We start from the raw sequence: 13,440 nt of genomic DNA on the forward strand, positions 1-13,440 counted from the left end.
GTCCAGAATTTATTGCATCTTACCTTCTTAATGTTGGCACCACCTTTCCCAATAATATTTTTGTGAAATTGTTTGAATATGGGCACGCTGATGGAGTAGTTGTTCTCAATCTGCAATCAAACGGTCAGATGTTGCGCACATTAGCATAAAAAGATAGCACGTCATTTTATTAATCTTACATATTACCTGCACGGTTCGATTAAACAATCTAATAATACAAGCACAGATCTGCGGTTGCATCATGTCGCATGATGAAAGAAGAATAGGCTTTACTCTTTCTGGCAATAACACTTGTGGCATATTTTGCCACCAGTATGTGCGGTTAATACAGACTTGATGCCATGCAATAGGTATCCATTTGGTGGTTGAACATCTTAACACCTGTGTCATTGCCAGAAAGAAGTTCAACATACATAAAAAGCCTATTCTTCTCATTTCTTCATGATACTGGCAAAAAAGGGTACCATAGAGATACATCACATATTTTGTTAATAGCATTGCTAAAATGTTGAATAGTGGCTTTAAACAAAAATAAATTATACCATGTGGATCCCCTGTCTCTTAGGACATTCACAAAAATACAACACAACTTATGTTCCATAATAGTTTTTTTTGGGTTAGATCACGTAAATATATAAACGTGTCGTTAAAACCCGCCACCACCCGACACAGCCAACTAGTAAGGGTTGTCACGTAAACAGAACGTGGCCAATTCGTCACTAGTACAGCACACCGGTGTGTTGGAGAGCCAAGCCACAACATTTACAATCCGATTACGACGTTTCGCCAGTAATTACAACTAGCTTCATCAGGCGACAGCCAGATTTGTGACGAATTGGCTGTGTCGGGTGGTGGCAGGTTTTAACGACACTTTTATATACTTACGCGATGTAACCCAAAAAACCTCTTCTGGATGATATTGGTCGCGAAAGCCTACGTGTTAAACAACTTGTGTTTCATAATTGGCGTTCGTAACAGATGGGGGCACTGGTCCGCCTATTGCAGATCTATTGAGGCCGACAAGCCACATGACAGGATGGTCTGGCCGGGACCATGCCTTTGTATTGCCAGTGCTAAAGTTTACACGGCACATCCAGTCGTTGTTTAACAAGAAGCCGACCAAGGCGAGCCGTAGGACAGGTTCAGATACCACGAGACACCGATGTTATTCGTGGCCAGGTTATCGGTAGACAGCGCAGTTGCGAGAACCAGTCAACTACGGCTCATTACAATGTCTTATTCCTTGGCCAAATATTGAATTGTGGTTATACAAGATATTTACAATTTTCAGCGCTGTAACTACCAATACTTCAAAATCTATTTGCCAAAAGATCCTCACCAACTCGGCAACCAGTTTTGCCATGAACTTGGCACACTTCTCCACTTCGTTCTTGGGGCCCCGCAGTTGCACAATGTCACTCTTTTGCGCTGGATCTGGGAAGTTTATGATGACCTAGAAAAACAGAAGAGAATCACTTTAAGTGAGAGGCGATTCTCCGCTGCGGTTTAAACCGTGCATGTGTGAACAGCATCGCAATATCGGCACACTCGCGACTTTGTACTCGAATCAACAGTTTTAACGGCTTGCAAATGCCTGAACATTCGTGCAACCAATTACCAAAGCATGCCACAACAGCTGCACAGTTGACATAAGACCAGCAACATTCACAAATGTAGGCCTTTATGTGCGTGTCAATATTATGGCCTCTGGACACCAGTCAAATACAAATAATAACAGTCCCCTCATGCACATTAAACTGAAAGAAGTGAGATAACAACGTTGGCAGTGGTACTTAAGCGCATATAACAAAAACACACACACTCATCAATAACACTACCCTTAACAGGCCATTTCTGGCAATGGCCCTTTCAAAGCCGATATTAAATCGGTCCATTGACCGAAGCAGCTTTATTAAAATGCTTGTCCAGTATTCCACTTTCAGGGCAGTGTTATGGATAAATTTGTCGAGCTTTGTGTCCTCACACACGAAGCTCGCAGAGGTCTTCTTTGCACAAAAAAGTAATGCAATAAACAGAAACTGACCTATTGAATAGATAAATGTACATGTAACACGACTAAAAAAATGTTTTACTTGAATGAGAAAATGTGAAAGATGTTTACAATCATAAAAGGGGATTATAATAGTCCATGATGTATCATGGGATTTGGCAAAAAAAACAGAACACCACGTTTCCGTGATCTCTCCCCTGGAACGGACATTTTTTTGTCTAATGAGGGCTTTAAACCTGCTTCTAAGCCAAAGGTCGTAAACCGATTAGAAATACAGTCGAGGTGCATTTACGTGACCGAATTACGCCGTGTTAATGACCCTGATGACGGCAGTCGATAGAAAAAGTGAGCTTGTTCGTCGTGAGAATCTCATTAAGGGGGCAGCTCAGCCACAATGTTATCCCTCTTAGGTCTTTACAATGCGTACACCTCTTGGAACAGACCCCTCTTATTGGGACGTTAACAAAGGCTACATCACGGGAAAGCCTGGGCAATGATAAAGGAACAAGGAGAGTATGGATTTTTTCCAACATCGAGCTCAGAATGAAAAATGAGAGGGAGTGCTGCCCAACACTTGGAAGAACACAGGGAAAATATAGAGATTACAAGTCAAGATGAAAATATATACAAGGGAACTTTTCATGTTGAAAATAAAGGTTTAATTAACATGTTGGTGAATGTACGTTTCCGCTTATTTTTCAGCTAATCTTAATGTCTCCATTTATTTTATATATGTAAAAAACTGGTGCATGCTTAAGTTAACCAAGAGAGAAACAGGCAAATGAGCCAATACTTATTTTGACACATTGCAGAGGACATTAATAGTTATGCATAGAACACTCCCAGAAGAAATACCAACCTCCAATAATCTAACGGATTTAGATGATAGCCAAGAGCAGAAACGCACACAAAGGGGCAACTGAAGAAAATGTATTCATATGGGTGCGAGATGAATAATACGGTACTGCGTATCAAATGGTGTCGACTCAGAGGGGACTTCACACAACACATGGCAAGCAAACCCTTTAAAAACACACCAAACATTTGACAGCGCAAAATAAAACGTTGGTAAAGTCAAGCCGAGAATGCCGCCACGGTATAAATGTCAGCACACTGGACTTGCAATTCAGAGGTTACCAGTTCGATTTCCCTGTGCAGCAGTTGAAACAAACAGTGCAAGGTTTCTTAAATCCCCTCCGCCACTGTCCACCCAACGGGTATAAATGGGGGCACCACAGTCGGCAGGTCGCATGCGATGGGGTAAAGTGTGGGTACAACGGAGAGACCACCTAGGCCAGGGGTCGGCAACCAAAATAACAAGAAGAGCCATTTCTTTCCAATTCGGTACAAAATTCAGTATTTCAAGAGCCGCAATGCATCTGTGTACATACTGTACATACGTACATATTGTCAAGAAGCAGCCCGTAAAGAGCCGCATGCGGCTCCGGAGCCGTAGGTTGCCGACCCCTGACCTAGGCGATGCAATTGTACCACGGAAATTAATTGTACGCCATCACCTTTACATTTCAGCACTGACCTCAAGGAATTTCTCACGGACTTCCTTGATTCTCTCTCCCTTTTGGCCAATGATGGCACGGTGCAATTTGTGCTCAATAATTAGGTCCTTGGTGCGTTCATTTTCCTGTTGAGAAACAGAGACGTGCAATGATGGTTAGAACACGTTTTTTTTTACACGATACATTTCCAGATGAGTAAAACTATACCTGCTTAACTTTCCCTACAGTATGCGTCCTCAGAGACAGATTAAGGGAACACGATACAAAATGCTGATTAAATGCACCAACCCAGGTAACGAATGAGAGTTATAAAAATCCACTTGCTAAATTAAACCATACATCACTGTCACTACCCGACCAAGTTCAGGAACAGTACTGTCACTAAACATACAATTTAAATGTGGACCTGCGGATGAGATGCATTAAGAAGGTTGCGGTGGCGCACTGGTTAGCAGACTAAACAAAAAAAAACCTGTCGACAGAAAATGGACTTCCTGGCTACGACCGACCTCCGTGGATGTTAATATCTGAACGGTTTCTAGCCTCGTCTCACTTCAACAACCTGCACTGACCAGCAAGGTGAAGTAGGGTCAGATAACCTCATACCGAGTGGGGAGGCGTTCATCCCACAGCAGATTAACAAAGGGCTGTTTATCAACTGCTGGATGATGGCCTCCCCACGCCGTCCGGATGGTGGGGGTCATAAGATCTATGCTTCACTGAGCTCGTCTGCGTGAGAGTTCAAGGTGGAAAGCATAGACGTACAGTATTACTATGGCGTTTGCTGCACTGTCAACATAGCCCTGCAGCAGCCTATGACACCAGTGTAATGCATGGTAATCAGCCAATGCAGGCTCAAACCTGCTTGGCTTTCAAGATTCGAAAATCGGGCACATTTCCAGAAATAGCATCACAGGCACCGACACGTAATGTAAAAAAGCCCCTCTCTCCCATGTGAAGTGTGCTTATTATGGAGGGAGATAACAAGGTCAAGGAGTGGTGTGTTTGCGGACAAGCTGGCAATGTTCGTGGTTCGGACCCAGTGGATGCCCTGGTTAATACTGCGGGTGCATTAAACCAAAGAAAATGCGCCGTCAGCTTCACAGCGGATGTCAAAAGATCCTGTGGCGTTATTTCAAAGAGTAAGCCACGTGTCCTGACATCATGGTCCAAATTGGCCAAATTCGAAATTTACCCACAAAGTTAACAAATAATTCAAATTGGGTAAAGCCACAACACAGGCAACATTGCCCCCTAATGTGAATCTACTGCAGATTATAATTGTCTGAAATAAAGCACCTTTATGATAGCCTTGTGCCATGAGAATATAATAATGATTTGGTGTACACATATACTTTTTTAGGTATTTTCGGTAAAGTCACGTAGGTAAAAAATAAAAAATAAAAGAAATAAAAATAGAAATAAAATAATAAATCACGACGTTTCGGAGGCAACACAAGTCTCCGTCATCAGGTGGGACCGTCACAGCTAAATTTAATTCACTTGATGCAATAAATTTAGCTGTGACGGTTCCACCTGATGACGGAGACTTGTGTTGCCTCCGAAACGTCGTGATTTATTATTTTATTTCTATTATTAGTAAGAAATTTTTTATTTTTTATTTATTTCACCTACATGACTTTACCGGAAAAAAAACCTAAGAGTATGAATCCTTGCAGTCACGAAAGCTTCAAATCTAGAATATCCTTTTTTTCCATAGAGCCCCTTACCATACGCGTGGCCATCTCCAGCAGCTCCTTGGCAGCCAGATGCACCCCCTGCGGGTCTCCCTCGATACGAATCAAGTTGTTCTTGTCATGGTCCGGTGGGATTCGCACCAGCACCTTGTAAAGGTCCTTTATGCGGTTAACTTGAAGGATACACACACACACGTGTTCACAGAAGGGTTGCATGGAATTTAACATGGTAACACAACTGACCCCACCAGGAGAATAAATTATTGCAAAGGTTAGGTATTATGTTTGTAGAAAAAGGCTTGTTTTCGCATATATGTTCCATTGTAGCATATGATGGTGATAAGAACACCAGCAGTTTGGTAAACATGATGTATACACAACTCAGCTTTGTGATTGAACTGTAAAAACCTTGCTGCCATATATAATATCAATACAATTGCAATGCATGGCCACATATTGCATTGCTAATATACACCATGCATAAAAGACAAGATCACCAGTATAGCCTTATATACGATGGGCGCAAATGCTGTTAGCGAGCACCCATTGAGTTCAGTAAGGGGGCAAGATGACCAGCACCATACCCAACTGAGTGCCTTTGGTTCCACACCAGGTACTTATTTAAGATGGCATCAACCCAAGGGAGACCCAGCACTGGTTCAGCTATAATGCCAATGATGTTAGCCGTGGCAGGGAATCGAACCGGGGTTACGAGGTTTACAGTGTAGTGCACCATCAACTGTGTGCCACTGCTCCCCACTTATCATCCACACCCACACACCCAGGCACCAATACGCTACAGTTAGGCAAGGTAATTTAAAGAAAAAAACATTACGTATGCAATTTAACTCAAACCCTGTTACATTCCCTGCCAATGTGAAGCACTTACTGTTTGAACCACTCTTTCCTATGAGATGGCGATGAAACTTTTGATCGACTGTAATCTCCGTGAAATCCATACGGCCACACTGAGAAAACAAAAATGAAAATGCTTGGTGTCTTGGCTCACACCCAACCAACCAATCAATTTCATAGTCAGGTGTGAAAAACTGCTTAGGAACAACGGTTTTAAAGAACATTAGTCAGTGCACCGAAAGAGGACAAAAGGACATATTGGCAGTGCGCACTAATTAAATAACATCGGCTGTATGAAATGAATGAGCTTCATGCTGCATGCGTTTTTCCCTTTGTTCCATACACATTATATCACAACCCTGCTTGGTCCGGATTTTACGAATATTTTTTTCCCACTAAACCAAAGCTTTTAAAAAGTCCCCTTTCTTTGCGTGCCAATTTCACAGCACTGCCACGAACCCTTTGGGGGATTGCGTTTCTTTCTCTGTGACCTCTCATGGCGCCTGTCGTCTGCACTGTAGCAGTCTCAGGAGTCGGTAAAACGTACATCAGACCAACACTAAGATATAGACACCTGGTTGTTTAGCTACAGCTTGCCCTTATAACAAATAATTTGTAAAAAATTGCATTTCAGTTGTAGTCCAATTGTAATTATGGTAAACGTTTTTTTTTTGTCACCAAGGTTAATTTAGTCTGTGACTGTAGTAGAACATAAAAAATATATCTAATCTAGTAAACCTTCTAAAGCTGCGCAAGGCTATTTAGGACCAAAATTTTAAATGTGGACTGTGTTATAAATCAATAAATTACCAATTATATGACAGGACTATGTCACTTAATAAATGGCCAAACAATCAAACAAGGGTAACGTGATGATACGTAACAATTTAACAATCTTTAAAATTCTACAACTATGTTGACGGATAAAGAATATTAAGTTACACCCATCAGAAAAGTTCACAATTGACCAATTTTGATCAATTTGATGACAAATATATTCATATCTTAACAATATTTGAATTAATTCTATCAAGGCAAAAACATGTACTACTCCTTCGATTAATCATTACTCATCATGAACAATGCATCGATTTATTAATCAAAATGTATTCTTACGCTCGCAAAACATGCACAGAATCGGGTGTGCAAGAATCAATTATTCATAAAAAACTATGCAAATTCTATGCTGCTACATTTAAGATATAAGAGCAACAACAACAAACAATGTATGTACAAATAAGACAAACAAAAGAAAATTATAAAAGCAAGAGAAAAAATAATCCCTCGACAGATTGGGGATCGGGAACCAAGAGAAATCCATCAAATCGCCCACGGATGGGGCAAATCTGTACATGTGTAATAACCACACACACGGTCATAGCGCAAATCAATGTTTTGCTAAAAATCACCACTATTTTTAAACACCGCTCTCCACTTCAGTTGTGAGCCAAGGTTATCTTCATTGTTAGTTTTCACGTAAAGTTTCCAGCTTAGATATCCATGTAAAAGATAACTTCCATTGGTTTCCCAGTAACCCTTAGGGCCTCACCAGGTCTTTAATGATCTCCTCCATCTGAGCCTGAGCCTGATGCACCTCCTCTGTTGGTCCCTCGATGGTGATCTTATCTTCGCCATCCGTGAACTCAATGTGCACCTGATACAACGCAACAGTGGGGAAAACAACATCACGTGGTCAGCAGAGGTGGGAGTCCGATAGCTAGTTCTCACCCCTAAATCAGGGTCGACTTGGCATACAAATACTCTGGGAATTGCTCAAATTACGACCCACCTCGTAACCTTTATTTGGTGGGAAGACAAATAGCAGCCAGGGGGTTGCATTAAGATTATGCGATGAGACGCTTGTTTATGGTTGTACAAATATTAAAAGTTGTGCACAACGCACTTGTCGCAGGAGAAACCAGCTGTGCAAGTTGGTGCAAGTTGTACCCCTTTACAACTGGTAGATCAGTTTGCCTACACAGGCCCTCACGGTCCGAGTGGTATTTCACTAGTCGTTTGTGGAGCCGAGTTATAGAACCAAACCGATACACATTGGCTCCATGAAGGGCCAGAGGCGGCTGGGCCAATGACACGTTTCTTTCCGTGTGTGATGTCACGCTCGGTAACAACTCTGACACAGCATCAATGCGTTATCTATATGCTTCTTGTTCCTGTTCACTCCGTGAGATGTCAGCAGCTGGGCTGATTCAGCACAACCCCAGCATGGTTCCGGTTGTACAGTGGGGGGAAAAAAAGGTATTGATGTATATCCTCTAGGGGAGGCAACACTTACCTTGGGTAGGTTCTGACTGATGCGGCTGATGTTCTGCCCCTTCTTTCCAATGATGAAGCGATGGAGCCAGGCTGGGGCAAACACATCCATGCAGGCCACACTGCTCGCCTGGGCCACAACAACGGGAAATACCACAAGCACGGTACATGAACACATCTCTTGTTACTCAAATCACATTAGAAACAGTGCTACTGAACAAAGCATTAAATAATGTACCACAGCTTAATAAAAGGCATATATTGAAATAACCTAAAGCATACTTGAATGTCTTGTGCCCAAGAAAATGATCGAAAAATGTAAATGACATATGAACTACCAGTTAGGACGCATTAAGCAGCTGCGACCCATCTGATAGTCGACTTGTCTCGTTGCAGTGAAATGTTATCAGCGTTGCAGAGGATGGAGAAGAATTCTGCCAATAATTTATATCACTGTTAGAAATTTTGAGAAAGCAAGTGTTCATTATTAAATACTAATGCTTTATTAAACACCATCAAAAATGTAATACCACTGTAATTTTCGTAACCAACATACGAGGTGAATAATAACAATCCCCAGTCTATTGTGCCATATACACCAGTTGGTAATTGCAGCACTTATAAACGATGCATACTCTCGTAGCATTCGAGTAATATTTGTTTCACTTATGGAAGGTGGAAGATGCGATGGGGCAGGGAAGAGAATTCACAGAGGGGAGCATAGTGAGTGGAGAGGGGGTAAGGAGAGCACAGATGGGAATATGGTAAGGTGACAGTGGAGAGGTAGTAGAGTGCATCGAGGGGAACACAGTAAGGGGAGAGAGGAGAGGTAGCAAAGTACATTGAGCAGAGTACATTGAGGGTGAGAGCTCGGTGTGCAAAGAGGAAAAGGGAGGTGAGAGTAAGGAGAGTGCGTGGAGGGGAGTAGAATGGAGGTAAGAGGGGAGCGGTAGGTCACCAGAGTACATTTAGCACCATCACTAACCGCTGACCACGAGCGTTAAGCCTCAAACCCGCACCTTGGCGTAGACCTGCGTGAGAGCCGGGCCGAGCTTCTCCTGCTCGCCGCGCAGGATGATGGTCTCGGAGTTGCTTTCCACCGAGGGCATCTCCACAGACACGCCTGTCAGGTCCAAGATCTCCTGCAGCGTGTTGCCACGCGGCCCGATGATGTACTTGTGCTGGGACTTCTTCACCTCCACGGAAATGGTGGTAGTCTTGCGCTTCTGCACACGGGTTGCAAAGAGATTAAGTCGAGCTTCGAAGAACCACTCGCGTTCGTTCCTTTCGATTGCTCCACAATGATTGTCGTCGTGGGGCAGTGCGGAGGACGGTGCAGCAAAATCCACTGTTGTGCTGTAATATGCTCATCCCGCCTTCGCCAATCCACACTGACCGGTGTGGTGTTAGAACGGTCAAATAACACCGACCCCGCACGGCGCGGGGAGGCCCTCATCGAGCAGTGGATTGACAGAGGGTAGATGTACAACCAGGGTTGCGTACTCTTGTCTAAAACAACAACAGGTGTTTTTTTTGTATTTTATCACACCACACATTCCACTTCTTATACAAGCGAGACCTAATGTGCTCTTTCGTGCCATGATAAATGAACCGTGAATGCAACGCCGCGATTAAAAAAATTAGGTCCTTAAAAAGTTCACCTTCTCCTCGTAAATGTCACGGATCCTCGCGGCGGCCTGAGCCACGGCCTCCTTCTCGCCGGTTATGACGATCTCGTCCTTGTTGACGCTCGGAGGGGGGATGTTGACACGGGCTCCCGTCTCCTGCATCAGCTCGGTCACTATCCGGCTGTGCGGCCCCGAGATGAACGGATGGAACACCTTGTCGATGCTGATGCGCTCGACAGCGCGTTTGTCCTGGACGCACAACGCCGCCACCATTGTCACAATTACCCCTGGGACGATCAGTCGGTTAAATTGGCTCAATATTGTAATCGGCTACTTTTTATGATTAATTACCGTGGGTACCTTTAAAAATGGCAGCAGACTCAAGATCTTGAGTCACGTGAAACCAATCATATAGAACGTATACGATTAAAACATTATTATTCTTCCATACGACTTTGAAAAGCAACGGATTAGTTGATAACTGCATGTTGAGTTTGAAGATGCCATTTGATGGCATCTGGGATCTTGAGTAATGGAGTTCACTTCACTGCAGTTACAGTTAGGCAACTCATTGATCGCCTGCTTATGGATGAAGTTAGCTACACCTCCCACGTGTAGTTCTAACACCATTCGGTACAGTCTGGTGTCTTAGAGATAGAAATACAAGTAGTATCATACACACAAATGAGTCTATAGATGTACAAGTGGAAGAATAGATGTTAAAATCAACAAATCAATACATTTTCTTTGGGTCTTTCAGTAAAGCAAAGTAGATAGAAAAAAATAATTAAAACATCACGACGTTTCGATCGCAACACAAGCAATCGTCATCAGGTGAAAAAAGCAATTTCTTTTTAATTATTTTTTCTATATACGTGGCTTTACCGAAAGACCCAAAGAATATAAATTCCTGCAGTCACGAAAGCTTTAAGTCAAGATTTAAATCAATACATTGTTAAATGCATCGAAACCACCACACACCACTGGTTCCAGGTGAGCCCATACATGTGCAGCGATGTGAATACCTGCTCTGCCGAAGTTAGCTGAATCTCATGCCGGGCTTTCTCGATGCCTTCCTTGGTGCCGGTGATCTTAATCTGGTTGCTGGTATCGTCAGGTCGGGGGATCTGAATCTTGGTTGCCGTTCTAAGCTCCAGATCCTGCAGCTTCTCTCCGTTGCGTCCGATGATGTAGCGATGATGCTCCTTGGGGATGGCCACCATTGCAGTTGCCTGCGTTCAAGAGCAGCATCAATTAGGCTCCAGTTGTCACTGGTCATCTTTTCGTCATCTTATTACCAAATTCACAGCCATTTCGGAGCAGTGAACCTATACCTGTAAGAACCCAGACTCAAATCTTACAACTTGGGTTGAAGTTCAGAGAACTACGGTTTAAATCCTACAAGTTTTACCAATTGTATATTTCTTAAAATTAAGCTTGTTCCAAATCGTGCTATCAACATCCAGCCGTGAAATTAACCGTTTTGATTGGTTACTGCCGGAGAACAATGAACCACCAATTTTTCGAGAATATCCTGCAAATAGAAATCTCACGGAACTACTTTCGAAAGATCTTTTATTGAACATTACATAGGTACAAGCACAGGGCAATACATTATATTAATACCCCACGAAAGCAGTAGGTGAAAATTTGAGAAAACGACACTTAATTTCAAAGCTTCTACACGCATTCCACCAATCTCAAGTCATCATATCTTTCAATGTTCCTGTGTGAGATATGGAGCTGTCACTTTCACCGTATATTCAATCACCCATTGAGAAGAGGGTCGTGAGAAACTCGTGGGGTATCTTAAAATGGATCGGCCTGTATTACTCTGGTTCTTCTACAGAAAAAATATGCACAATCGCCTTCTTTACAAAAGCTATCAGTCTAAATAGTATCTTGGGACAGAACTGCTATTTGACTGGGAAATGTTGCACATGTTTACAATGGCAGCTGACTTTGTTCCTCTTTTGTGAAAACGTCCTTCTATATGTGCCATTATCTGGAGGTTGTGTGAAAAACACCATGTGGAGCTTTAAACATATTGTAAACATACGCCATTTGCTTTTGGGTCACAGGCCGCACCGGTGCGGTTTCTATTCTCCCAGACGGCAGACGTATGTCCCTCGTATAGATGGGTATCATTATTGGCTCAGTGTCAACGCCTGAGGCTCACAGCCAGACTTAAGAATCTTAAAAATGTTTGTGGTTCAGTTTTATTCCCAAGGCCAAGAGAGTCGGACAAGAAGTTATCGGCATTTTTGGCTCAGTGTTAATGCCGTAGACATAAGGAGATAGCTTCAAGGAGTCGGTAGCATTCGTTAATGCCAAATTCTCAAACTGCAATGTTACAATCAAAAATACAACCAAATGACCAAGCCTATCAGATCGAAGTAGAGTTCAACCTCCTTGGTACTTTGGATCGGTGACCACCAGGGCTTGCCAGCTGTTATAAGAGTGGCACTATGGGGAGGCCAGGAGATGGTCGTGAAAGGTGTCACCGCCCGCATGTGTGTGGGTTTTCCGTGGGTACTCCCAGTGTCCTCCCACATGTCAAACATTCACCAATGGCCATTTCAAACATTTCAATGCAGGACTTTTCCTGAACAGGTCTGCGAGACTCAGTGGAGGCATTCATGGGTCATATCGGTATCATTATCATCGTTACTAATGTCAAATCTTAATAGCAGACTCACTTGAAACATTTAGAAGTTTTCAATGTCAATGAGAAACGGGGAAAGTCGTGAACCATTCCACCCTTCACTGCGGATTGCACAACACTCCCGACTGCAATCCAGTCACCAACGTGTACCTGGGTCTGCAGTTTGGCGAAAATCTCCTTGCGAGCCTTCATGACAAACTCGTGCTTCCCGGTAACCATGATGGAGAGGCCTTGGTCTTTGGCGAGAGAGAGCTCAATATGCGCGCCGGTCTTCTGCATGATGTCCAAGCAGATCTTGCCCTGCTCTCCCCCCTCTCCGAACTGGGTCTGATTCATTTCCTTGAACTTACGCTCCTCAAGCGGTACATGGAACACCTAAAAAAATCGGAGCAGAGTGCAAGCCTCTCAGATGACCGCTTGGTTACACTGGCATATTTCATTTACAGTAATAAATTAGGAGTGTGCGAGGTGTCGTAAATCAAATCCACCTCTGTAAAATATACAGAACCATATATTCTAATGCCAACCGGCAAGGATAAAGAATGAGCTTTGTGAAACACGGAGGCAAAATGTGACACGCATGATGTAAACAGGTAACGTTAAATGGGAGGGCCAAACAACGAATGATAAACGTTGTACTCGATTGCAAACGTTGTGGCTTTACTCGCCATCACACCGATGTGAAGTAATAGCCAATAGGCAAGTTTTGTTAACGTGACAAACCTTACTAATTGGCTGCGATGGGTGGTGGTGGTGGGTTATATTTACGCGACTGGACCCAAACACCTTTATTATG

The 13,440-nt window shown here is 43.1% G+C and overlaps 1 protein-coding gene across 2 annotated transcripts in view; it reads right to left on the reverse strand.

Moving 5' to 3' along the window:
- HDLBP (high density lipoprotein binding protein) overlaps positions 1–13,440 on the reverse strand; it is a 38,474-nt gene that overhangs the window by 11,994 nt on the left and 13,040 nt on the right. For both annotated transcript variants that reach the window (XM_078873218.1, XM_078873219.1), the window contains exons 5-15: positions 12,795–13,019; positions 11,005–11,211; positions 10,013–10,228; positions 9,371–9,577; positions 8,374–8,481; positions 7,630–7,734; positions 6,115–6,193; positions 5,259–5,398; positions 3,549–3,653; positions 1,340–1,453; positions 24–110 (exon numbers count right to left, since the gene is read on the reverse strand). In XM_078873218.1, the coding sequence (XP_078729344.1) occupies positions 24–110; positions 1,340–1,453; positions 3,549–3,653; positions 5,259–5,398; positions 6,115–6,193; positions 7,630–7,734; positions 8,374–8,481; positions 9,371–9,577; positions 10,013–10,228; positions 11,005–11,211; positions 12,795–13,019 (1,593 nt within the window). The remainder of the gene's footprint in view (positions 1–23; positions 111–1,339; positions 1,454–3,548; positions 3,654–5,258; positions 5,399–6,114; positions 6,194–7,629; positions 7,735–8,373; positions 8,482–9,370; positions 9,578–10,012; positions 10,229–11,004; positions 11,212–12,794; positions 13,020–13,440) is intronic.

The sequence above is a fragment of the Lampetra fluviatilis genome, chromosome 36 (assembly GCF_964198595.1).
Source record: "Lampetra fluviatilis chromosome 36, kcLamFluv1.1, whole genome shotgun sequence".
NCBI lineage: Eukaryota > Metazoa > Chordata > Hyperoartia > Petromyzontiformes > Petromyzontidae > Lampetra > Lampetra fluviatilis.